The sequence below is a fragment of the Tiliqua scincoides genome, chromosome 10 (assembly GCF_035046505.1).
Source record: "Tiliqua scincoides isolate rTilSci1 chromosome 10, rTilSci1.hap2, whole genome shotgun sequence".
Lineage (NCBI taxonomy): Eukaryota > Metazoa > Chordata > Lepidosauria > Squamata > Scincidae > Tiliqua > Tiliqua scincoides.
Window position 1 is genome coordinate 26,958,842 of NC_089830.1, and position 24,722 is coordinate 26,983,563.

The 24,722-nt window shown below is 47.5% G+C and overlaps 1 protein-coding gene across 1 annotated transcript in view; it reads right to left on the minus strand.

The window, feature by feature from the left end:
• Positions 1–22,965: 22,965 nt before the first annotated feature.
• Positions 22,966–24,722, minus strand: part of NOVA2 (NOVA alternative splicing regulator 2) — a 34,171-nt gene continuing 32,414 nt past the window's right edge. The window contains exon 4 of the mRNA XM_066638207.1: positions 22,966–24,070. Coding sequence (XP_066494304.1) covers positions 23,054–24,070 — 1,017 coding nt within the window. The 3' untranslated portion in view covers positions 22,966–23,053. The remainder of the gene's footprint in view (positions 24,071–24,722) is intronic.

Genomic DNA, 24,722 nt, shown 5'->3' on the forward strand with positions numbered 1-24,722 from the left:
CATTTGTTCCCTTACCTTGGGGCTGTACTGTGGCTGCACAAGTGCTGCAAAATTGGATAGGATTGGGCCCTGTGACCGCCAACGCGCAGTGGCATGTAGCATTTGCCAGTCTGACTGCTGAAGACGTAGATGGTTTCATGTTTGCTGCCTGCCCAAATCAAAGTGATCCTGGGGCACCAGCACGTCTGAGGTGCTCCAATTCCAAAGCTGCTTTGAAATTTTGCATTCCGCATTCTGGCAAATGTCAAACGCTCGTACGTATTTGTTTCAGCTCCAGTGCTCAGGGTCTGTTTTGCCTCCAAACTGATCTCCTGATGCCTCAGGGATGCTCACCAGAGTTTGATTCCGCTGTTCCAGGAAGAGGAGCCTCTTCTCTCGCTCTGCCATGGTGGGCAGCTACACGAGAAAGCATAAAAAGCAATGTAATTCCCCCCTCCACATGTCCTCTTCCTTCTGTTCTTCCAGCTCCCCACCACTGCTGCTCATACCTGTTCTTGAGGCCCCCAGTGAGCCGATGTCTTCAATTCACCCAGCTGCCAGTGATGCTGGTCTCCTTTCTTGCTCCCCATTTTCCTTATGAAGTGACTCATGATGTCATAGGAAGACCTGGCCTCAAAACCCTTGGACAGGTTTGCCTTGGGCACCTGTAGGAGTGGTGAGGAGGAGGGGAAGGAAGGAAGGGATGACTGATCTCTGAGCTGCCTAAGGTGTTTCTGAACAGTACCTCCATCCAGGGCTGGCTTTAAGCCAAGTGGACCAATTGCTCCCAGGTGGGCTTGAGCCTAAGTTTCCCTCCGTGCTAAGGCAATCTGCTCCTGTCTTGTCAAATACACACAACACCTCATCGCATCAGACCACCTAATGCCACATTGCAGGTTTCATAGAGAACAGTGACCATTTTAATTTTGTTTGGAATTCTTAAGAAGTCAGTAGTGTTTGTTTCTACTGTTGATATAGTATTTTAAAACTATTTTTCAAAGGTAAAACTGCACATTTTGTTTGTTGACTTGTAGGCTTACCAATGGTGCCCACCCCGTTTCATACAGCCAGCCAAACAGCATTCATGGCACCGTGTGAGGTCCGGAAGTGATGCATTTAATCAGGAAGTGATGTCATTAATCAAGAGGTGATGTCATTAAGCAGGTCATGACCAGAAACCAGCACTTTTTTCTCACTTAGGAACTCATTAGTTGCAGACAGAAGAGAAAATAAGCAAATCTGTTCTTATTTTCAAGGTATGGCCCAGGAATCATGTGGGCTGCCTTTTCAGCAGTGACGCTAATGCAACTCAGCAACTTAGAGCAGCTGATGGTGGTGCTGGGAAAACCTGAAGGGCAGATAAAGATCTGACATGGACCGCACCAGCCCACAGACAATTGACACCCCTGGCTTACATTTTTATATTAAAATGTGCTTAGATCCATTTGGTCCATTAACTCACACACACTTTTTAAACACACATTTGATTGCCTTCCATTCTCCCACCGAGATATAAAATTATAATACACTTTGCAGAGATCTCCAAGATTCGACAGAACTTGGCTGTGATCCTGGAGCCAAGCAATTGAGGTCTGCAGCGTCTAAAGCCGTGACTCCTAATTCCATCCTGCCTGGTTTCTGCAGCTCCCCGGGGAGCCACAGCTCACAGTTTGGGAATCAATGGCATAGACTCAAAGAAATGCCTTAAAATGATGGTGAAGTAAATCAACACACACCCCATTTCCCTGGATTTATTTAAAGCACTACTGGTGGATCAAGAATAAGGGGTTGGGGGGAAGTGTATTTTGGCCCCCCCCAGTCAACCCCTTCTGCCATGTTCCTCTGTAATTGGCAACTGCCACAGGTTGCAATCCTACCCACACTTTCCTGAGAGTAAGCCCCATTGAACAAAATAGGACTTACTTCTGAGTAGACCTGGTTAGGAGTGTGCCCACAATGTCTTATCCCAACTGCAGGAGATAAAGGGTCATGCCATGTTTTTTTTTTAATTTGGGGATTGTTTTCTCAGTCAGAACATGCTTGGTAACCTCTTGGCCATCCCACAGAAGGAGTCATACTCTGTTTCCCATCCCCGACTCCTGAAATGAAGCGAGGAGAGTGACTTGAGGAAAGGCCAGGAGAGGCCAAGGGCCATGTTTGCTTGGGCATGGAAGATGCCCCAGCATCACCATGGCAACGACTAGTTGGACCGCAGTGTGGTGGCTGCTGGTTGCCACGGGAACCAGGAGGCGGGCTTGCACAAGACTGCAGAGTGGCACCAGGAGAGAGTGCAACTATAATGGAACATGAAAGGGGGGGGGAGAGGAGCATCCTGGGCTTATCCACTGCATCATGGCAGGATCAATGCTGGCCATGAAGCGGTTAAAGGCCACAGGGGCCCTGTCAGAAAAAATGCTGGCATCCCTAGTCAAGCCCTGCGCAGGTGTTTGCGTTCAATGGCTTTCTCCAGCATTGAAATGGTTAGGAACCTGGACCTCAGCCTCAGAGTGATGTGTATGGCTGTTGCCAAGCAACCAGCCAACCCTCCAGGTACCCACACCAGGGACTCCCAATTAACAGCTGCCACCAAAAATTCAGGGTCCTCCCAGGTGCCAACTCCCTGCCTCTGTGCCATTTCCGAGAGGCAGCACTAGAGGGCACCAGAGGCCTTAAGCACCGGAGAAGCCCAACTAGGTGGAAAAAAAATGTGCTTATGCGAAAAATAGGAATGTTCAATTTCTTCTGTTTGCTCATATGTGCCCCGGCGCTAAAGAAAAGCAGGCGTCTCAATGCAGGCATTGAATGAATCCGAGCCGGTGGAAGCCTTCAGCTCTGGTGTATTCCTACAAACCTGCCTCCTGGGGAGAAAAAGGAGGCCAAATTAGGAATTGCTGGCAAATGTTTTTGCAACAGTCCCACTGTTTTGCTTGCAGATTCTGAATTAAAATGGGATGAGTCCACCAAGTACTACTGAGGACAGATATCAGCATTATTTTAGTTTTAAGATGAGCATTCTGGAGGTCAAGTGCTTCGTGAGATTGTGTTTGTTCTATATATATATATATATATATATATATATATATATATATATATATATATATGTAAGGTCTACAAATTTGTAAGGTCTACAGAGCTTGCGTCCTGAGTACACGTCTGTACTGCAGCGAGTCATGGACTCTTCGCTCACAACAGGAGAGGAAACTGAACACTTTCCACATGCGCTGCCTCCGGCGCATTCTTGGCATCACCTGGCAGGACAAAGTTCCAAACAACACAGTCCTGGAACGTGCTGGAATCCCTAGCATGCATGCACTGCTGAAACAGAGACGCCTGCGTTGGCTCCGTCATGTTGTGAGAATGGATGATGGCCGGATCTCAAAGGATCTCCTCTATGGAGAACTCGTGCAAGGAAAGTGCCCTACAGGTAGACCACAGCTGCGATACAAGGACATCTGCAAGAGGGATCTGAAGGCCTTAGGAGTGGACCTCAACAAGTGGGAAACCCTGGCCTCTGAGCGGCCCGCTTGGAGGCAGGCTGTGCAGCATGGCCTTTCCCAGTTTGAAGAGACACTTGGCCAACAGTCTGAGGCTAAGAGGCAAAGAAGGAAGGCCCATAACCAGAGAGACAGACCAGGGACAGACTGCACTTGCTCCCGTTGTGGAAGGGATTGTTACTCCCGAATTGGCCTTTTCAGCCACACTAGACGCTGTGCCAGAACCACCTTTCAGAGCGCGATACCATAGTCTTTTGAGACTGAAGGTTGCCAACAACCATTTGTAAGGACAGTTGGTCCCTGTAGCACTGCTCACCAGGTGGTGCGCCTGGGTAGAAACCAGGAACCCTGCATATGTGTTCTCAAGACCCATTATGAAAGAATTCAAATGGACAGATCTTTCAAAATATGCATTTTCTCCGTTACATTTAAGGTGCACATGATATTATCACTGCTCTAATTTTATGATCACCGTTCCCATTGTTGCCCTTTACATTTTATTCCTGTTGTAATGAATGGGACAAGTTACAGCACAGTCTTAGGCATGCCTACTCAGATGTAAGCCCTATAGTCTTCAACAGGGCTTACTCTCAGGAAAGTTACAATTTGCTTCGCCCGTTGATTTCCATTGAATCTTAAGCTTAATTAGGATTCGCTTTCTTTGGCTACAACCTGTCCTGTGCAGTCCTATGCATGTTCACCCAGATATAAGGCCTGCTGAAATGAATAGACCATACTTCCTAGTAAATGTGTTTAGAATTGAAGCCTTACCTGTTTACCTGCCCGCTTTTGATGCGTAGCAGTCTTCAGGATACAGCAGAGAGGAAAAAATTGTTTGCTGGAGCTGAGCATAAAAAGGAGTGATATAGATTGAGATCAGAAAATACAAGATCCTAGAAATTTTGGAGCTGCATCATTTGGCATCTGGGCTCCCTTTATGACCTGGGTACAATTTATCCCCTGCACCCCCTCTCTTGAGCCCTGCTTGCAGGTGTGCAAAGCTACCTGGGACCCAGTCAGTTCTCTGTGTCTGTAAGGCCTTTTCCACTTGATGGGACATTTCAGGCTAGGATCTCGGAAGAAGGAGGGAGGACTACAATCCCACTGTGACAAGGCAATATGTTGTGTGCGTGGGCATGCAGATAAAGAGAAATGGGGAAGGAGGAAAAAAGGGTTGCAGATCTATCTCAAGATTCTCCTCTCCTCTTCATTGAGTCATGCCTGTCAGAGAGAGAGAGAGAGAGAGAGAGAGAGAGAGAGAGAGAGCGCCACGACTGAGCAGCAGGAAGAGTGACAAGGAAGAGCACTTGTCCTTCTGTTAATGTTTGAATAGTCTCCGTCCTAAATAGCCTTGAAACCCTTCGGCACAGCTGTGGCACCCAGGCCTCCCTCTGTTTCCTCTCACTTTCCCAGTCCAAAACCATCTACCTCCTGGCCAGCCTGCATCCCATCACCATGGCAACCTGGTCCAGCTGAAACCCTCAAGTCTCCTTGAAATAAACGGATGGCTGCTGAAGTGTGAAAGAAGGTGAGGGAGGGAGGGAGAGAGAGAGAGATAGATAGATGAAAGGGAGGGTGCAGGAAGGAAAAGAAGCTCTGCTGAGGGAGAGGAGCAGAAGAAACACCTTCTTTAAACAGGTAGTCCTCATCCCTTCAATATTTTTTGGCAGACATCGGGCACAGAGGCCGGTTAAGGAAATAGCACCAGAGGGAATATTTTGTGTGCCCTTAAAGGTGGCTGACTGATGCATCTCATCCAGTGGTTCTCAAACATTTTAGCACTGGGACCCACTTTTTAGAATGACAATCTGTTGGGACCACTGGAAGTGATGTCATTCACCTGGAAGTGATGTCGTTGCCAAAAGTGACATCATCAGGCAGGATAACACAGGCCAACACACATTTTGCTTCCTTAAACGTTACACCAATTCCTGGGTATATTTGGGGTGCCAATTCCAAAAATGGCATCCGTTTTGCCCTATCGTGTCTTGTTTTGGAGACACGGCATAGCCTCTTTAGTGAATGGTTCAAGCAGCTTCCTCATGAGGAAGCCTACACCATGTCTTCCTCACGAGGAAGCTGCTTGAACCATTCACTAAAGAGGCCATGCCATGTCTCCAAAACTAGACATAATAGGGCAAAACGGATGCCATTTTTGGAATCAGAACCCCAAATTCATATCAAACCACCATAAAGTTTGGGAAAAGCTTTCCTGAACCTCAATTTTGTAGGCCTGTGTAATTTTTCACACACCCCCATAAGACAAAATTAAACAACTAAGGGCACAATCCTAACCAAGTCTACGCAGACATAAGTCCTATTTTGTTCAATGGGGCTTACTCTCAGGATAGTGTGGTTAGGATTACAGCCTAAGTAAATTAAAAATTTACAATAAGTATAAGTTTAAAAATTTATTTAAATAAAGAAGAACCCACTTAACTCTCCCGAGCAGTTGCTGATCTGTTAAAAAATTCCCCAAACATTCCAAAGGCTGCAATCCTATCCATACTTATCCATGGCCCCCATGTATGGCTAAGAGGCACTTTTTCAAGTGGGTGCTCCTTTTTTCAAGTGGGTGCAGGGGGAGAATAACTGGCCCACCTCACCCCAGCACTGTCTGTTCTAGTGGCTGTCTGCTGGTATTCTTTTGCATCTTTTAGATTGTGAGCCCTTTTGGGACAGGGAGCCATTCGTTATATGATTTTTCTCTGTAAACCGATTTGTGAACTTTTAGTTGAAAAGCGGTATATAAATACTGTTAATAATTAATAATAATACTTACCCTGGAGTAAGCCACATTGGCTATCAGAAGCATATACATAGAACCCTGTTAAAAGTACAGATCTGTGACATTTCCCCAAATGCAGGTGTTTGAGAAAGTCAGGTCTTCACCTGACAGCAGAAATATGCAGTGATGGGACTATAGAGGCCTCTGTAGGAAGGGCATTCTGGAGCTTTGGGGCCACAACCAAAAAGACCCTGCTCCTTGTGTCCACCTACCAATCCCTAGTTGGCAGAGGGGGCTAGGATAGGGCTTTTAGTGTTCAATGGAGTACATTGGGAGGGCACACATGGGAGCAGGGGGTCCTTAAGGTATCCAGGTCCCAAACCGAGCAGAAAAGGATGTGTGGAGGACAGGACAAGAGTGAGAGAAAGAAGAACAGTAACTGTTGCACTGGGGGGGGGAACATTTGATATTGTACTTCAGATTTAGTTTTAGGCTAAGACTTAGGCTAGATTCTGCAAGGAACTCAACAGGTCGCCTTTACAGAGCAAACAGGGCCAGAGTCAAATGTTCAGCCTATCCTGTCCCAAAGAATGGTTTTCTTAGGGCAGCATTTTGAGTTGATTGACAGTTCTGGTCAACCTGCCCAGGGCGGCCTTGTGCAGAATGCTCCATTTTGAGGCCAGCGGGGCATAGATGACTGTGGCCAGGTCCCTCCCTCTCCTGGGAAAGCCACAGCAACCGCACGAGCCAAAGTTGGCACATGAGATGAGCAAGTGGCACAGCAGCCCATTCTGTTCAGTGAAGCTCGTGTAGGAAAACTTCCACTGGATCACATCGATTGGGGTGTTGGGTGGCATCTTTTAAATATTGGAACTTGGGTATTTGTGTCCTGGTCAAATGCATCCTGATCGTTGGCGTCTCTGGGCATTTGTGTCTGGGTTTTTTTTTTGCATCCCAGTTATTTGCATCCCATTGTAATTGGGCAACAAACCCCAAGTCATATATCCTAAGCCTCTTATCCCAACCCTCTGAGTTGGCAACCTTCAGTCTCGAAAGACTCTGGTATTGCGCTCTGAATGGTGGTTCTGGCACAGCGTCTAGTGTGGCTGAAAAGGCCGATTCGGGAGTGACAATCCCTTCCACACCGGGAGCAAGTGCAGTCTGCTCCTGGTCTGTCTCCCTGGCGATGGGCCTTCCTTCTTTGCCTCTTAGCCTCAGTCTGTTGGCCAAGTGTCTCTTCCAACTGGGAAAGGCCATGCTGCACAGCCTGCCTCCAAGCGGGCCGCTAAGAGGCCAGGGTTTCCCACCTGTTGAGGTCCACTCCTAAGGCCTTCAGATCCCTCTTGCAGATGTCCTTGTATCGCAGCTGTGGTCTACCTGTAGGGCGCTTTTCTTGCACGAGTTCTCCATAGAGGAGATCCTTTGGGATCCAGCCATCATCCATTCTCACGACATGACCGAGCCAACGCAGGCGTCTCTGTTTCAGCAGTGCATGCATGCTAGGGATTCCAGCTCGTTCCAGGACTGTGTTGTTTGGAACTTTGTCCTGCCAGGTGATGCCGAGGATGTGTCGGAGGCAGCGCATGTGGAAAGCGTTCAGTTTCCTCTCCTGTTGTGAGCGAAGAGTCCATGACTCGCTGCAGTACAGAAGTGTACTCAGGACGCAAGCTCTGTAGACCTGGATCTTGATATGTTCCGTCAGCTTCTTCTTGGACCAGACTCTCTTTGTGAGTCCCAACCCTAATCTTAGCCATACCCAGTGGTGTAGCTAGTGTGGGTGCAAAGCACTAAGTTTTGCAGGGAGCCTCACTGCAGCATGAAGCGGCCCCTCCCCTTTGGAGCCATTCCAGCGTATGCCTCCGTTTTGCTCTGCCCCCCCACCCGGAAATGGCTGGTGGAGGGGAAGGGGCTGCTTGCATGCTGCAGTGAGGCCCCCTGCAAAAATGTTCCGACACAGGTGCTGAGGCCCAGGGGATGGGGCTGTGCAGGGGGGCCTGTTGCAGGGTGACAGCTGCCCTCTGTTCCAGCCATCGCCAGCGTTTCTACCCCCCTTGCCCCACTGCATGTACCACCCTCTCTGGGGGGGCACCGTGGTGAATAATTCAGGCTCCTGCCATCCGGCATCTGCTCCCTGGTTGGGGCTTGTTATCTCCCATCCTGTCTCCTTGCCTCTCTGTTCTGGAAAGTGACAGAGACCTCGCTTGACCTCCTCTCCTGCAAGAAGGGGGGGGGCTGCACTGAACAGAGTTTGGTCCGATTCTCTCAGGGGGGTGGGCAGACGGGGCCAGGCCCAATCCAGAAGCCCAGGGAGCGGTACAGGCTGTGGTGCCCTGAGAATGCTTCAGGGTGTACTGGGAGTAAGATATTTAAGGGTACATGGAGTGCACCATTAGCATAGCTACCGGGGGGGGGGGCGGTGTGGAAAGTATTAGAGGCGCCACAATGCCCTGTGTAACCGACCCCTCCCACTCGCCGCCTCTGCTATTCTGGGCAGCAACGACAGCACAGCTGCTGTTGCTACCCAGTATGGCTCCGACAGCAAGTGAGAGGGGCCACTTACATGGCATGTTGCAGGGCCTGCAAGACTTACCACATACCCCCCCTTGAAGCTATGCTACTGAAGTGCACCATACCAAGTTCCCATCTTTCAGGAATCCCCAGGGCTGATTTGAGTGGAGTGGCAACATTCTGCAAGGTCCAATGTTTCATTCTTAGATATCTTCAAAGCTGCATCGCCACCAAAAACAAACAAATGAAATCAATCAAGCCAGTTATTTTGACCACCTTTCTTGTGCTGTCCGTTACCTTTTGTATCAACTCATCAACACAAGACACACACCCCTCTTTTACAAGGGTCTGTACCTTGGCAGGTTCACCCCGGCCTGTTTGGTTCCTTAGCATAGTCATAAGAACCTAAGAAGAGCCCTGCTGGATCAGGCCAAAGGCCCATCTAGCCCAGCTTCCTGCATCTCACAGAGGCTCACCAGATGCTTGCAGGAGCACACAAGACAACAAGAGACCTGCATCCTGTTCCCAATCCCTTGCATCTGGCATAGCCCACTTCTAAAACCAAGAGGTTGCACAGACCTGTCACGACTTGTAACCTGTGGTGGACCTTTCCTCTGGAAATCTGTCCAATCCCCTTTGAAAGGCATCTAGGCCAGTTGCCTTTCACCACATCCCGTGGCAGGGAGTTCCACAGATCAAAGACAGGCTGGGTAAAGAAATATGTTCTTTTGTCTGTTCTAACTCTCCTGACACTCAGTTTTAGTGGATAACCCCTGGTTCTGGTTCCAAGAGGGAAAAGAACATCTTTTTATTCACTCTACTTATCCCCTTCAAATTTTCCCCTTCATAAGTCCCAAAAGAAGGGGCACCCTCCTGGCAGGGAACACTTAAAGGGGAGCAGAAAGGCCCAGAAGAATCCAGGGTGAGGTGGCACCTTCCTCCACCCAGAAACCTACAGTAGATTGAATGCCCTCTGGCAGATGATCCTGTCTTGCCAGATTCCTAGGCCAAGCTCCACCTAGAGAACCTATGACCACTTCAAGCTAATTAGCTCCCTTGTTCCCCAACAATTGTCCTAGTTCCGCCCTTCAGCACTGCTGGGCCCCACCTCCAGGGTAGCTCGCCTGTTCAACCTGGAGGTCCTCCTTCCTCCCCTCTCCTGCCAGCAGCTCCTTCCACCACTATAGCAGCCCCTTGGTCCTCAGCAGATTTTGGGCATGGAGCTACGCACCAGTTTCCAAAGTCCATTCACCATCTGTCCTTTAGTCAGTTAGTCCATCAGCAGTTCCAGTAGTCCATCAGCCATTAGTTCCTCAGTCCATTAATCCTTCAGTTCCCTCCCCTTCTCCTCCTACCCACCAAACTCTCCCTTCATCAGGTGCTGCTTTTATGCCTGTGGACTCCATTGCCTTCAAGTGGTTGCAGCTGTGCAGCAGACCCACTGCTAACTAGAGCCCTGGGGTTAACCCTATGCTTGCCTACCAGAGCAAGGGACCACTGTTGATACCACACCCTATCTCCTTGAGGAATCTTGGAGCTGCATTGCCCTTATGTCGGTGCTGGACAGTGGGTTAGGATTGCGCCCTCAGTTAATGTGGGTGGTAGGTTCAGGATATACAAAGGAAGTGTTTCTTCATCTCATGCAGTACATAATTCACTTGTGGAACCCATTGCCACAATGCATGGTGATGGGCACTAGGCTAAGATACATTTTGGAAAAGACACACTTGTGAAAGATACGCTTATCAATGGATACGTTAAAGCAAACGGAGCCTCCATAAATAGAGGATGTGTACCTGTGAATGCTGGGGGCCCTCTTTCCTGGTAGTGCACTGGCTGCCTCTACCACTCCGTCTCCCAGACTGTGGATTCTAAAAGAAAGAGGGGAATGTCGAGGAGGAGAGAAAAGTGGTGGGCTAGAGTGCCTGTTGTGGGTTAGAGTGTCTCTGATGCTCTAGCCCACCACTCTCTTCTCCTTCACACTTTTTCTCTTACTCCAGATCCAGGGAGCAGGATAAGTAGTAGTAGTAGTGGGTGGGTGTGTGGACAGAGAGAGGGGGGGCACCTCTGCCAGTCTATGCAGGGGATGGTGGTCGTAGGGGTAGTTGTCATGCAAGTATTTTCTGTATATGTACATCTTAGCACATTTCCTGACATACCCAACATTTGGATTGAAACAAGAGATTTTGAAAAAGTGTTAACCAAGAACAAAACATGCCCCCCCCCACAGCATTTCTTCATTCACTGAAGCCTCACTTTTTTTTTGATAGAACTTTATCCTGCATTGGAGTTGGTTCTATTCGGCTCCCTGTTGACTTTTGTGAACTGTGGTTGCAGAGGCCATGCAGTTTTGATGCCGTTTCACTGGCTAGATTTTCCGATTGCAAGCCATCTTGTGGATAACCTGTTGTTTTGGACCAGAAAAGTGGCATACAGATAGTTCTAGAAACGAATAAGTTACATACACGGAAACATTTGAAATCACAAGGTTCTCAGTGAATTCCAGAACTGGTCGTTCAAATTTGCGCACCCCAAATGTTCTGAAATGCTAAGTTCTCACCCTCCACACAGAGAGCTGCCTTGTTCATCTGTAGCACTGTGGCACCTGAAAGCCCCCTAACCCAGTGGCATAGCTAGAGGGGGTGCAAACATTATGTTTTGCGGGGAGCCTCACCCCAGCATGCAAGCAGCCCCTCCCCTTCATTCACCCTTTGGAGCAAACACCTCCATTTTGTTCCTGCCCCCAGGAATGACTCCAAAGGGCAGGGGGAGGGGCTGCTTGCACGCTGCAGTGAGGCTCCCTGCAAAACTTAGTGCTTTGTCCCCCTTCTAGCTACGCCACTGCCCTAACCCATTTATTTCAGCACAGCCCTCATTATCTGGCACATACATATGTTTGGGTATAGGGAACAAAAATAGACCCACTGAAAACAGAGCGGGGTGAATTTTCAAGAGGAAAGGAACCAAGACTCATCTTGTTTCATTTCCTGAGACAAATTCACTCTGCTGTTTTCAGGAAAAGAAAAAAAAAATCCACAAAAGTGTCTGCTGTAATCAACTGGTTACTCTTTTAGGTGCCATAAAACTCTTTTTCTCATTTAATTGTCCCAATCTGAAGATTTCATTTAGGGTTGCCTTTTCCTTCTCCATAATTCAGGCACTGAAGGTGGAGCAGTTAAGAACAGTGAACTTTAGATATGTGGGTGTGTATGCATGTACTCAGGTCAGGCACATGCTCAGACCTGCAATGAAGAGATCAGACTGGCCTGCCTTACATGGTTGTTGTAAGTATTCCTGAGAAAACACATGCAAAAGCCCTTTTTGAGCACAGAGAAACAGCCCTGTGCAAACGGCTTTTTGACCGTGATAGGGGCTGTCACCTGGCTGAAGAAATCTTTTGGCGTGATCATCTTTGCTTTTGGGTGATGGTGTGGGAGAGAAGGGGGAATGTGTCCTCTAAAATGGCATCTCCGTATTAGTGCTTGCGTTCATCGCAAGCTAGAATTTTAGGAGACCCCAGAATAGCAAGGAAGGACCTATGCCCTGAAACCCAGAAAGGATGGGGAAAGTTTCAACTCGAAATCCACCATATACCCAAATGTGCAGATTGGTCACCAAGCCACCCCAAGTCTTTAGATCTGCTTGAGCTCCAGCTTGGAGATTCTCTGCCTCTCTGGATCTCATTCCAGAGGGAGGCAGGAAGCCATCCTCTACATTAACAGGTAAGTTCCCCCTCCCACCCCTGCCTGTGGATCAGAAGACCTAACCCACCGCTTCTCAAACTCTTTCGGAATTAAAATTGGTTTAGGCATTCACATTGCCTCACTCACACAGCTCCCCAGACACTTACTTTTGTGCGAAGGATTAAAGAAATGTCTCGCAAGCAGCCTGCACTTCCTATCGGAAAGAGGCAAGCCCCAAGCAGTTACTCTTATCAAGCTGCACAGGCAGTCTCCAAGGGGGCATGTATTTCTGCTGCATCTATGCAACGGAAGTGATTGAACGTCCCAGTGCAGACACCTGGCGGGATTACTCACCCTTGGCAGAGACTGAATTGAAAGCGGCATAGCCAGAGCAGCTACTCATGCAGAGACCAACTGACAGCCTCTCTGAAGGCAGGTGATGGTTGCAGTTCGGTGTCAAGCATAATCAAAATGATCCAATCAGGCCTGATGCAGTGACCCAGCCAGAGGATCCACCCCCTCCCGGGAGGGGGGGGCTGAGTCTGAATAGTCATTCGTACAGAGGCGCAGTGGGGCAGCCCAATCCGCAAGCAGGTGCTTTGGACTGACAATGCCATTAGTACTCTTACAACCACACAGTTTGGGAATGGCTGACCTATTCTCAGGAAAACTGCAGAGGGGTAACCCCCTGGGATGTGCAGTCCGCCCTCTAAGCAACAGCCACCCTGTGTCCAGTAATGGGACAAGGAAGGAGGTGGGTGGGTGGGTGGGTGGGGGAAATGATGACGCCTGGATGTTGCTACCCCCCTGCGGCCCGCCAACCCCTTCCCTGGCAGCTCCATTAGTAAAAATGGGTTAAGATTGTCGTGAAATGTAAAGAAAAAACGACAGCGGAAGACGGGAGTGATGTCGTGAATGGACATTTATCATGACAAGAAAATGAGTTAATTGTATTAGCGCTAAAAAAACGCTGGACTCCACTGAGCACAAAATCAATACACAACTTTACACTAAACACACAAACCTACCAAGACATCCAGAATTAATTTTTTTTTTTGTTTTTTGTTTGGCTATGTAGCCATGGCAATGGAGTTTGTAGTTTACTTGGTTCTTCCCCCCCTCTCCCTCTCTCTCTCTCTCTCTCTCTCTCTTTTTAACAATAAAAAACATTTTTTCAATCATCACCCACTCAGCTTCACTTCCCCCCTTTGGCACCACCCCATGAGAAGAAATAAGATCTGCTGTTCAAAGGAGAGGTTGGATGGAGAACAAAAATCCAGAATGGTTGGAGACGGGTGCATAAAAGGCATGGAGGTTTGCACAGATGCAAATGTACAGAGAAAACGGCTTTCTGCTGACCCCCTGTAGCTCAGGCCCCAGTGCCATGGGCTCCAACAGGACCTTAAGGAGACTTTTCTAAGCCCTGCTACCCGAGTTCCCTCTGAGTGGAGGTGCCAGGAGTTGAACCTGAGATCTCATCCTTGCAAAGCGCAGGTTATGTGCCCCCTTGACCTCACAGGTGAGACATCCCAAGCCTGCTACAAGCATGGAAAAAGGGGAGGGTGGCATTTCAAAGCCCACCAGCATCTGACACCTCAGGAGGGCTTTTTCGAGCCAAGGCAGGCCAAGGGGGACTAGGCAGGCCACCAGGCTCTGTCACATGTCACCATTTAAAGGTAGAACATGGGTGTTGGGATAAAAAGCTCAACTTGGGAATCTTCCCTTATGGGATGCACTACTAGGACCAATGCAGGAGGGGGCCCATTCAGAAGCTGAATGTGGCCACATTGGGGGCAGCCAAGAAGTGGGATCCTTCTTGGTGTTTGTGAGGTTGCGACACAAAGAAGCCCAACTGTTGCGAAGTGTCTCAGCAGTCGGATTTAGCCTGTCAGGCTCTTCCAATGCCAACATCTTGCCCCGCTTAGCAGCTGATGAGTATTGGACCATGCCTTCACCTGCTCTGGTAGGCTAAAGCCCCCTTGGGACTGCAGAGAGGCAATTGAAATAGCCCCTCTCCCCAAGTCCACCAAAGTCGGGGGGGGGGAACAAGAGCATTCTGGATAACACAGTGCCCGCTTCTTTTGAATGGAACCAAATTCTGTGCGAGATCAGGGAACCCTGAGATCACGTTTGAATGCCCTCCCGCCAGGGGAAAATAGCCCTGCACATAGAAAAGTAGCATGTAAGGAACGAGGGAGAAGACTTGGTCAAGTTGATCTCCTTGAATGCTGGTTTACTATGTGCACTGCAAGCTTTTGTTGGGTGAGCATGAAATGCCTATCTATCTACCCTTCCTCAAACCTACACACATACACTACAGCTTGAAGTAGAGCAGTCCAGGAAAAGCCTTAACCACTGAACATTGCTGATTGTATCAAATGGAGTATTAAAATGTCCCCTGTGATTTTTTTTTTTTCTGGAACCTTCATAGACATTCAGTAAGTGGATCTTTCCCTTTACACCCCCCCCCCAACCAAACCTCCAGTGCTTTTATGCATCATGTCCCAGATGTTTGAGAACACAAAATTAATGGTCCCTCTGCCCCCCTTTTCCTCCCCCCCAAACATGTTTAAACAGAAACAGAGTATTTACAATGAGGCGATGGTGGAAAAAAAACGTTTGTTTTTGTTTTTTTTGTTCACAGTTAAAGGGGAAAAAAATGACATCAAATCATCCCATTCAGTAGTCTAAATTGTAAGAATTTGACAGTTTGTTGCACTTCTCCTTTTTTTCCTAATATTTATATATTTATATATATAATTTTTTTTTGTAATTTTTTTTTTTTTTGTAATATGGAAGATGAGGAAAAAATCCGAAAAACACACGTTTGATGAACACAGAAGGAGGGAGGTTAAAAAGTTCAAAATGATGAAAGGGTGATTCTCTATACAGTTCAGAAGACGGGTTGAAACGAGATGACAGTTCCTGGCAGCGAGAGAATTCAAGATGGAATCCCCAATTCAGGTGAAGCGAAAGTTGACACTTTTTTGTTTAGTTTTTGTTTTTTTTTAAAAAAAAACAAACTTTTGAATGGTGACAGGCTGCGTTCCCCCGAAAAAACAACACGCTAGGAATGTTCTTGATGCTGAGGAAGATGATGGTGGATTTCAAAAAGCAAGTCCGGAGGTAGCCAACCACTGTACAAATAGTCCCACGCTGCTTTAGATAAGTTTTTTTTTTTAAATAATATATATATATACTTATATATATATTTATATATATAGAACTTTTGTGGTGTGCGAACTTGTCAAAATGCTGGATGGATAAAAGGGATGCTCCGGAAAATGAGTGTGTCCCAACGCAAATTAAAAAGGCTTTTGGAGGAAGGGGGAGGCGGTAGGAAAAGATGGAGGCTCGGTACTCAAAACAGGGGATGTACAGACAAGTGGAGGATAAGGAGATTCACTTGGACTGTTCCCATTCAACCTTATCGTGGGCCTTTGTTTTGCTTTTTTCACCCTGCCAGCAAACCCCCTTCTTGGAACAGAACTGCCTGGAAATTGAAAAAAGAAGAAAAAAACCAACAGTGATATGATATATGCAAGGGGAACAATAAGTGGAGAGTAGATGATCACAAGACACCTCTTGGCTCCCCTCCCGCTGTGTTCGGGTTGGTGCAGGGTGAGCTTATGTGGAAATTATGAGATATACAGATGCATATTGGCTCTTCAGGATGTGAGACGTGTCCGAAGAGCAAGGAAACACCCCCCTGCCTTTTTTAGGGGACCTCTCGCTCCCACCTCACCTTCTACAGTTGTTACTTGCTCCTTTAAGTTTGGAACCAGGCAAACACCCCACCTTACGCCAGTCTGGTACGAGGCAGTTGTTGGAGCTCAGAGGGCAACCCCAAAGAGGATAGCAGAGGCGATGAAATGTCCCTTTCGGGCTAGAGTGGGGTACAGCCGAGACATTCAGCCTGTGGCTCCCTCCACAGCTGACCCTTCCAAGAGTATTTTATTTTTGTTCTTTAATTCATTAAAAAAATCTGGCTCATATTTGGCACATTGAAAGCTTGCAAGTCCCAGCTCTCACCACAGGTTTTGCCTCAAGCACCAGGGTGTGTGTGTGACGAGGGTTGGAGGGGGGATGAAAACATCCAGGAATTACTGCTTTGGAAATGTACTCAGAATTGATGGGATTGGGGAAGAGGATATACATGTGGTTTCTGGTAGTGGAATCTGGTGCAGAGAGAGAGCAGGTGGTCAGAACACTCACCCAAATCAGAGAGGTGCACTTTGACCTTCAGGGCTCACCAAACTTGCTTCCCTCGTCTCCTTCCTGGGCACTGATGTCACTGGCAGGTCACAGTGATGACCACAGACTAAACCAGGCTCATCAGTTCCCAAGGAGGTAAAAGAAATATGAGACAGAAGGGGAAGGTGCTTGTAATTCTCCCCATCAAGACTCACCGAGGTCAGAATCTTGCATGAAAAACAGCAAGCAACACGGGGGACAATCAAGCAAAAGTTAGTTGTTACAGCAGACCCTAAGCCCACTCATGAGAAAGTGAGGCCCACTGAAATGAATGAGACCTAATTCCAAGGAAATGGGTTTGGGAGTGGGGTGTAACTCCACAGGAGAGTAACAGGCTTAGTTGTGGCTAACTTAAAATTATATCAATTCCAACTAACTTTTGCTAGACTGTGCCCCCTGGCTTTCCAAAGAGAGGGACATTCTTCCATCAGGTACAAAGGTCCAGGTGGTGTAAAGCGGCAACTAGTGGTCTGAGACGTGAATCCACAGGAGGGCTGAACTAGCTATGTCCCCTCCCCCTCTTTATCCCTCTCCTCTCTTGCACCTTTACTCCAAAACCAGATATGCACAATAAATATTGGCAGAAATCTCTACCAAACCAAATTCAGGCTGAGCAAGTGCAAGGAACCTTCCCCTGCTCCTAGAAAGCATTGCATTTGTCAGACTGAAAGAAAAGCAGCAGCAGCAGCAGCAACAACAAAGAAATCAAATGTTATTTCACTGAACAGATCCCCCTTCCTGGAATGGTATACAGTGAAGCCCCTCCTAGAGTTACGGTGCAAATTGCAAAATATTTAGGAATCATGCCTTCTTCAACCAGCCACGAATTAGCATCAAGACAGCTACAGTGATTCCCAACAGCTGCAAAATAGACCCCAAAAGATCTATTCTCTTGGTTAAAAAAAAAAATTATATTTTTTTCAAAGCTACTAAAGATTCCGGTTTCAGATCCGCTAACAAGGTCTACGCATCACTTTTTTTTTTACACTTTTGTTTTTTAAATATCAAAATGCCCCCCACCCACCCCCATCCCCAACAATTTTCCCTTTTTAAAAAAAAAATTTTTTTTAAATAGCTGCATGTTCTCTATAAATAATAGTTTGGCACTTCAAAAATGAAAAAAATAAGAATGCGTCTTTTTAAACAGGATATGTTGATAAGGTTCCCAAATGCTCCTTGTTCCACAGAGAAGACGTTTGTGGGATATGGTCTGGGAATAATGTTATAAATGCAGATGGATTTGCAGTGCAATTTGCATTTCCCCAATGCTGACTGCCCCCTTCTCAAGCATTTTTTGTTTGAAAGACAGGAAAAGAAGTTGGTGAATTTGAAAGAAGTGAGGGAAGGGGGGGGGACAGCTAGGAAGAAGACACAATGCAGCAGAATTCACTGCAAAAATTCTCCTGCGAAAGCCCTATCGAAATGAATGGGAGATGCAGAAGAAAGCACCTTCTTTTTCAATGGGGTCTGCATAGCGGGACGTCCAGGGAATTTGTGAATCATACCTTAGGCTCTCTTTCTCCAGTCTGTGCATGGGGACAGGAGGAATGCAAACTGTATCTGCAAAAGTGATTCTGCAAATTACAGTGCTGCCTTAGGTGGAGTCAGGCCATCAGGACATCTCTCTGCTTGCTGTCTGAGCCCCCCTGGATCTCAGCAAGGAGCTGGGGTCCTTGGCCACACAAAATTCTTTTTCACTGAAGATGCCAGGGACAGGACTGAAGACCTGTGCGTGAATCATGTGCTCAGCTACTGAGCTCTGGCCCCACCCCCTTTCAGGTAGCTACAGAGCAGGAGAGAAAGGGAAGAACAATACTGGGGGCCCCAGCCTTTGGGCAGCTGATGTGTGTCTGCACAAGACAACTCACACATCACGCTGTTTTGCTTCTCAAGCTGGTCTCCAGATCTTTTTTTTTTTCAAACAAAGCAGCAACTTTTGGAAGAAAAACCTGCATCATTTTTGTGGCATCCTTTAAACTCCCTGCCCAAGAAATCAAGCACAACACAGCTCACTGGCCTCGTCAGTGGCATCTGAGGGCAGACTGCTATTGCTCACCAGTCTTTGCCCCCCGTTACCAGAAGTCTCAACAGAGAAAGATGTAAGAAATCACAGAAATCTGAGGTGCTAAAGCCTTCATGGTTCATCCATGATTAAGCTTTCATGGAGTGACTTGTCAATTAAATCAGGTGTTGACTAAAAGAATTCACAAAGCATATTGTCTTTTTTGATGGGGGCATTTATACATCACAGCAGGTGCCATCTTAGAAGAGGCATTCTGTGATGCATAAGAGGGGGAATGCCTCTGCAATTTTTTAAAATAAATATTTATTTTAAAAGAATTTTTTTTTCTTTTAGAAAGTGTTGCCTGGCTCAAGGCAATGCCCTTTTCATCCATTTAAAATGATTTGCTTTTGTTTTTAAACACAGAATAAATTGTGAACATTCATCAGAACGTCACTGTGCACATTTAAATGATGGATATCGGTTCTGGAATCGGGTTCTCTCTTGTCATGGAATTGTGGGTTCCTTTGGCACAGGATTGTGATACTTAAGCGCACATGAGGTTGGTGCTCCAGCCCTGCCCAGAAGCTGACCAAGAAGCAAGAAGTAAAGGGAGAAGAACAAGAAGGAGCAGAGACCACAGGCTTGGAATCAAACATTGGTCAAAACATCTGCAGCATTTGGGGGAAGGGGGAAGCATCAGGGAATGTCCCTTTTTGTCTCACGCATCCACAACATTTAAAAAGACGCAGGCAAAGAGTTTGGCACAAAAAACACATTTCTTGTTTGTTTTTCCCCTGCTGCCCTGGCAAAGCCTGATATGCAACATACATGCAAAACAGCAGATATTGTTTGTTCGTCATAAAAACCAGGAGGCCTGGAATCTCAGCCCGTGTAAACGGAGGAGGCCTTCAATCACCAGCGATTTCATTTATTTTTCTGTTAGTGTCTCACTGGGAAACCTCCTGTGGATAGAATGCTGGCTGTAGCAGCTCTCCCTCGCCCCGTAAAATCAGTGCAAGATACTATATAGATATTGCTTCCTTTTTTAAATTTTATCGACTATAAGTTTCACATTTGAGTTTTGCTCCTTAGTGGTTGCAGAGTCTTAAGACCCTCCCTTGAATATAAAGAAGGAAACAGAAAACAAGACAGGCTAACTACCTAATAAGAGATTAATTCCCCCTCCCGGATATACACCCCAAAACACACAAACACACACACACACAAACACAAGCAAACAGGCTCACTCACACACCCAGCCAAATCCACAGAACTGGCCTAAGCACTTGCCTCGCCTGTGGGCCAATCAAGCTCATCCAAGAACCTGCAGAAAGGCAGGCAGAGTGTGCAATCTTCTCCTACCTCTCTCCAACTTCCTCTTTGCTAGTGTCCACCTCCATGTCTCGGAAAGAGTCAGGAGGGAAATGTTTTCCTATAGTGGTCATAAAAATATTGCACAAGTCCAAAACTCACTCCTGGGGCAGGAACGTAGGAGAGGAGGCCATCTAGGTCTGACGGGAGCTACAAGCACTTTGGGAGACAAATCAAGAGAGAGCATTGCACAAGCACACCCTCACTGTCTCCCAGGCTTCTTCCCCACCAAAGCTGCAGGCTAGACACTCTCAACACACCAGAGTCTAAAGCCCACTCGGTCCTTGACCCAGCTTGAAGCATCTCGATTATTTCAAATAAAAAGGATCAACTCCCAAATTCAGCTCTGTCTGACACCGAAATCTCCTGTCGCCCAACCTGTCGCCCAACCAGAACAAGCCAACATGAGATACGTCAAACTAAAACAAGCACAAAGCCACGTTTGCTTGTTGGCTGTAATGGCTCTCAAATTGCTCACAGGAGCACACGTGTGGTCCCAAAAGGAAGCAGTTTATCACGCCACAGGAAGCCAAACGCTACATCACTGCGAGGTTCAGGTGATAAGACATCTACTTCCCATTCAAGATTTTACAAAGGAAGTAGTCTGCTCTGAAACAGGAAATGGCACACGCGCACCGCGCTCTTGCAGTGCAAGTCTCTCAACTCAACCGAACTTTCAAGTGACCTTCCTTTTGAAATTGAATGAGACTCATGCTGCGTTTGATACCTAATGCAATGCAGTTGATTTGTTCGGCAACCCTGAAGTGGGGGGGACGGGGACACACACACACAACAATTCACGTGCAGTGGTAAAGCTGGGGTGAGGGAGACTCTGCTGGCACCTTTCAAAGCAGATAGGACTAAATCCTCCCCAAGATTTAGAGGGTGTCGCAAGCCCTATATGTAAACATCACAGGGAGATACCCTGATTTATTAACCCTTTTAAAGGGTAGGGTGGGGGCAGGAGATAAAAAGCATTGATCACTGAATGGCTAGGAAATACATAGAGGTAAGAAGACAGTAGAATGACACACGATGCTGATCTTCAGCTAACAATTTGGATGGCAGGACCATGACACGGTAAAAAAGAGCAGCTTACCCTGCAGCTCAAAGGTGCAGGCTCTGTTGGCCTGGCATTCATCACCATCCAAACTCCCTTGTCCAACAGGAAACTCAACATTCTGATTAAACTGCATTGGGACTGGGAGCCCCTGAGGAAAGATTCACAGCAGAGGAGGCATGCAAGGTTGCATCCGTGCTTCGGAGCAAGGGTCTTCTCCAAATTGTGGGTTGATAACACTGCTTGTTCATGCAAGGGGTTAAGTTGGAAGCTGTATGTGGGACAGGGTCTAAGACTCAACAGCTTCACAGTCCCTTGTCCACTGTACGGCACCACTCAAAGAGCTAATACTACTAATGGCAGCCACACAGCTGGTGAATGCCCTAGTACTTTCATTGTGTGGGTGTGTGTGTACAATTTGTGTCGGCTTACTGACGTTACCAGGAAAGGCCCCTGGTGAGATAGTAGCATTGGGGGAAATGGGTGCTTTCCAGTTTTCTCACCCAGGTTTTACCAAATGGGGTGGTATCTGCACATCTAGAGATGGTTTTGTTGCTGTTCCCTTTGGAGAAAAACACACACACACACACACGTGATTGATTTAGATGGCAACTACCAAAAAGCTTTCTTGCAGCTATCAGAACACAATTTGTAACATGAAAGCAGAGGCTAGGGCTCTTCCCTATGAGATAATGTAAATTGTAGGCAGAAACATCCCCCCCCCACCACACAGAGAGACAGTGAAATCACAACAGGAAGTAGTCAAACATGTCACTGGCAACAGACTGCTACTCCACTGAACTATGTCGGAAAGTAGCTTACTGTGTCACCAGCATCTGTGCCCCATCACAGGAAGCAGACCCTCCATCACTGGAACAGGAACCTGACCTCCTTGCCACAAAAAAGAGTCTACAACTATACTTTATTCTTGGACATTTGCGACACTGCAGGGTTACTACTTAACTTGTCTCTCTGCAACACTGGTGCTCCAAACATCACAGGAGAAACAGCCAAACTGCCTTGGAGCCCTGCTTTCAAGCAAGGCACCACTTGTCCTTTGCAAAAATTCTCCGTGCTGAAAACCTGGATTGAGCCCTCCTGACTGCTTCTAGCTCCTTCTTAGGTGTATCCGAGACACTCCTCATCTACAAGCCACTTCTCCAAGTGCCTCACTTTTTTTGACAGTGGACACCCCTACGAAAATATGCACAGAAGAACCGTAAAACAGCAAAACAGAAACCACCCCAAACAAAGCCAGTTTCTACTTCTGGAGCCCATCCCAGCCTAACCCTTTTTCCTTCAGCCTCGCCTCAAAATCAGCTAGGCTACCTACAGGTAGAAAATCCAAGTTTTGCCTCACTGCAAAAGATGGGTGGATTAAATCAAAGACAAAGAGCGTCAATTTCCGGGTTTGAGGTCAAGGGGAAGACATGACTTCATGAGCCCCCATGCTCCAGTCCTAGATCTGCTCCCCTCCCACATGTCTCTTGAAGCCCAGTCTAAGCATCTACAGCCAATAAAGCCCCAGGTGGGCACGAAAAGGGACCTATGGCCCCCATTAAGGACTTCTGAAGTTGATTTACACAGTGGGCTGGGGTGGGGCAGGGAGGCATTACGAGGCAGACCTTCCCCCCCCTCAAGATTCTGGGTTACGAAAATTAGAAATAAAGAGGGAAAGAAAGAGAATTTTTTTCTTAAAAAAATGTTTTTCTATTAAAATCCATCAACTCAAAAAAAAAAGAAAAGAAAACGTTGCCATATATATAATATACATATACAGGTCGCACCGTCGGCGAAAGAAAGGGTCCAGCAGGACGGACGCTGGGCTGCTTCCCAACCAGAGGGGTGTGTGTGCGTGCACGTGAGATGGACACTGGACGGGGTCTGGTGTCAGGTAGATTACAATTTTAATGATTAAAGAATTGATTTGATTCTACTCTTTGCCCCCCCAGCCTTCTCTCCGGCCTTCTCTTATCCCACTTTCTGTGGATTGGTGGCTCGAACTCCTTGCTCATACGTTACTCGCTGGCTGATGAGATACTGTGCAGCTTGTGTAGCGGCTGGAGTGCCTGTGATGGTGACTTTGCGGTTCCTAGTACCCGGTATAAACTCCCCCTTTTTAGAGATCTGTATGCGAGCGCCTGTCAGCTCTTGATATTCAACCAACGTCTTGCCGCCTTTCCCCAAAATGGCGCCCACTAGGTTCTCCGGCACAGCGATCTCCACCATATCTTTGGCGCTTTCCACGAGCTTCTCTGTGGCCAAGAAGGAGCTGGCCACCAGCGGAGAAGCCGTCCCCAGGTAACCGTTGGCTGCCCCGGTGGCCGCAGCTAAGGAACCCAAGGTGAAGGCTCCAACTGCGCCAGCCGGGGTGGTCGTGCTAGTAGATGCTTCGTTGGCATAGGAAGCTAAGAGGTTGGCAGCAGCGGCAGCTGCTGGGTTAGCACCAGCGGCAACAGCTGCCAGCACCCCGGAAGCAGCTGCCGAGTTGAGGCCTAGCCCCAAAGAACTGGTGTTGTATCCGTAGCTGGCTAAGGTGTTGAGAGCGGTGCTGATGGCCAAAAGGTCACTGCCGGAGAAGCCTGGCAGGGCAGCTGGGAAGGCCCCTACTCCAGCGAGGCTGGTGTGACCCAGCAGGCCTGAAGCCGTGGCGGCGGCAGCGGCGGCCGGCAGCACGTCCGTGGAGCTGGCGTAGGGAGATCCGGTTGGGTTAGAGTTGGCCACGGGGCCTGTGATGTTGGCATAGCTAATGTTGAGGCAGCTACTGCTCTGTGGATCTTCTTGGATCTTCTGGACAATGATGTCGACCGCCTTGTGGATCTGCTCAGGCTCACCGCTGATGGTCACCACGCGCTCCTGGAGGTTGATGCCCTCGGGCTTCTGGCTCAGCTGTACCCAGGCGCCGGACTGCTCCATGATGGCCTTGACGGTAGCTCCACCCTTGCCAATGATCAGTCCAGCTGTGCTGTTTGGAACTATCACCTTGGCCTGCATTCAGGGACAATGAGAGAAGAGGAAGTATTAGTCTGAGGTTCTACTGATACATATTGAAAAGCAGACCAGACCCCCGCACCCCGTTTCCACCTACAAGGCCTTTGAAACAGCTGGTTGCCATTGGCTACAAGGCTAGCTGTTGCTGAATGTCACTGGGAGCAGACTCTTAAATCACACCAATAAATGCTGTCTTTGAGAAAGTGGTTCTCACAGTGTCATGCAATGGAAAATTCTCCACTGGTATATATTTTTTCCTATAGAAAAAAAATTCAATTTCTAAAAGTGCGTTTCCCCCCCCACACACACACAAAATGAATTAATAAAATATTGAATGTCTCCAATACCAGTTGAATTGGGCAGTATCAAAGTTGCAATTACAATTTCAGATTTATTCTTGGGATGCACACTTGACTGCAAAATGCACAGCTCTCTGGTTAAACTGAAATCTAGTAACTTTTCGGTTTTCAGTGCCTTCTTCTTGTTTCCTTGAAAGGTAAACAGTGTAAGGAAGGAGGTGCTGCTGCTTTGTCAGGACTTGAAATACCTGCAAGTATCCCGATACAAATGATGTCTGCATAAAACTTTGGACTTCTGCTTTTGCTTAGTTGTTTACCAAATCACGGCAAACACACTAAACCAGGTCCCA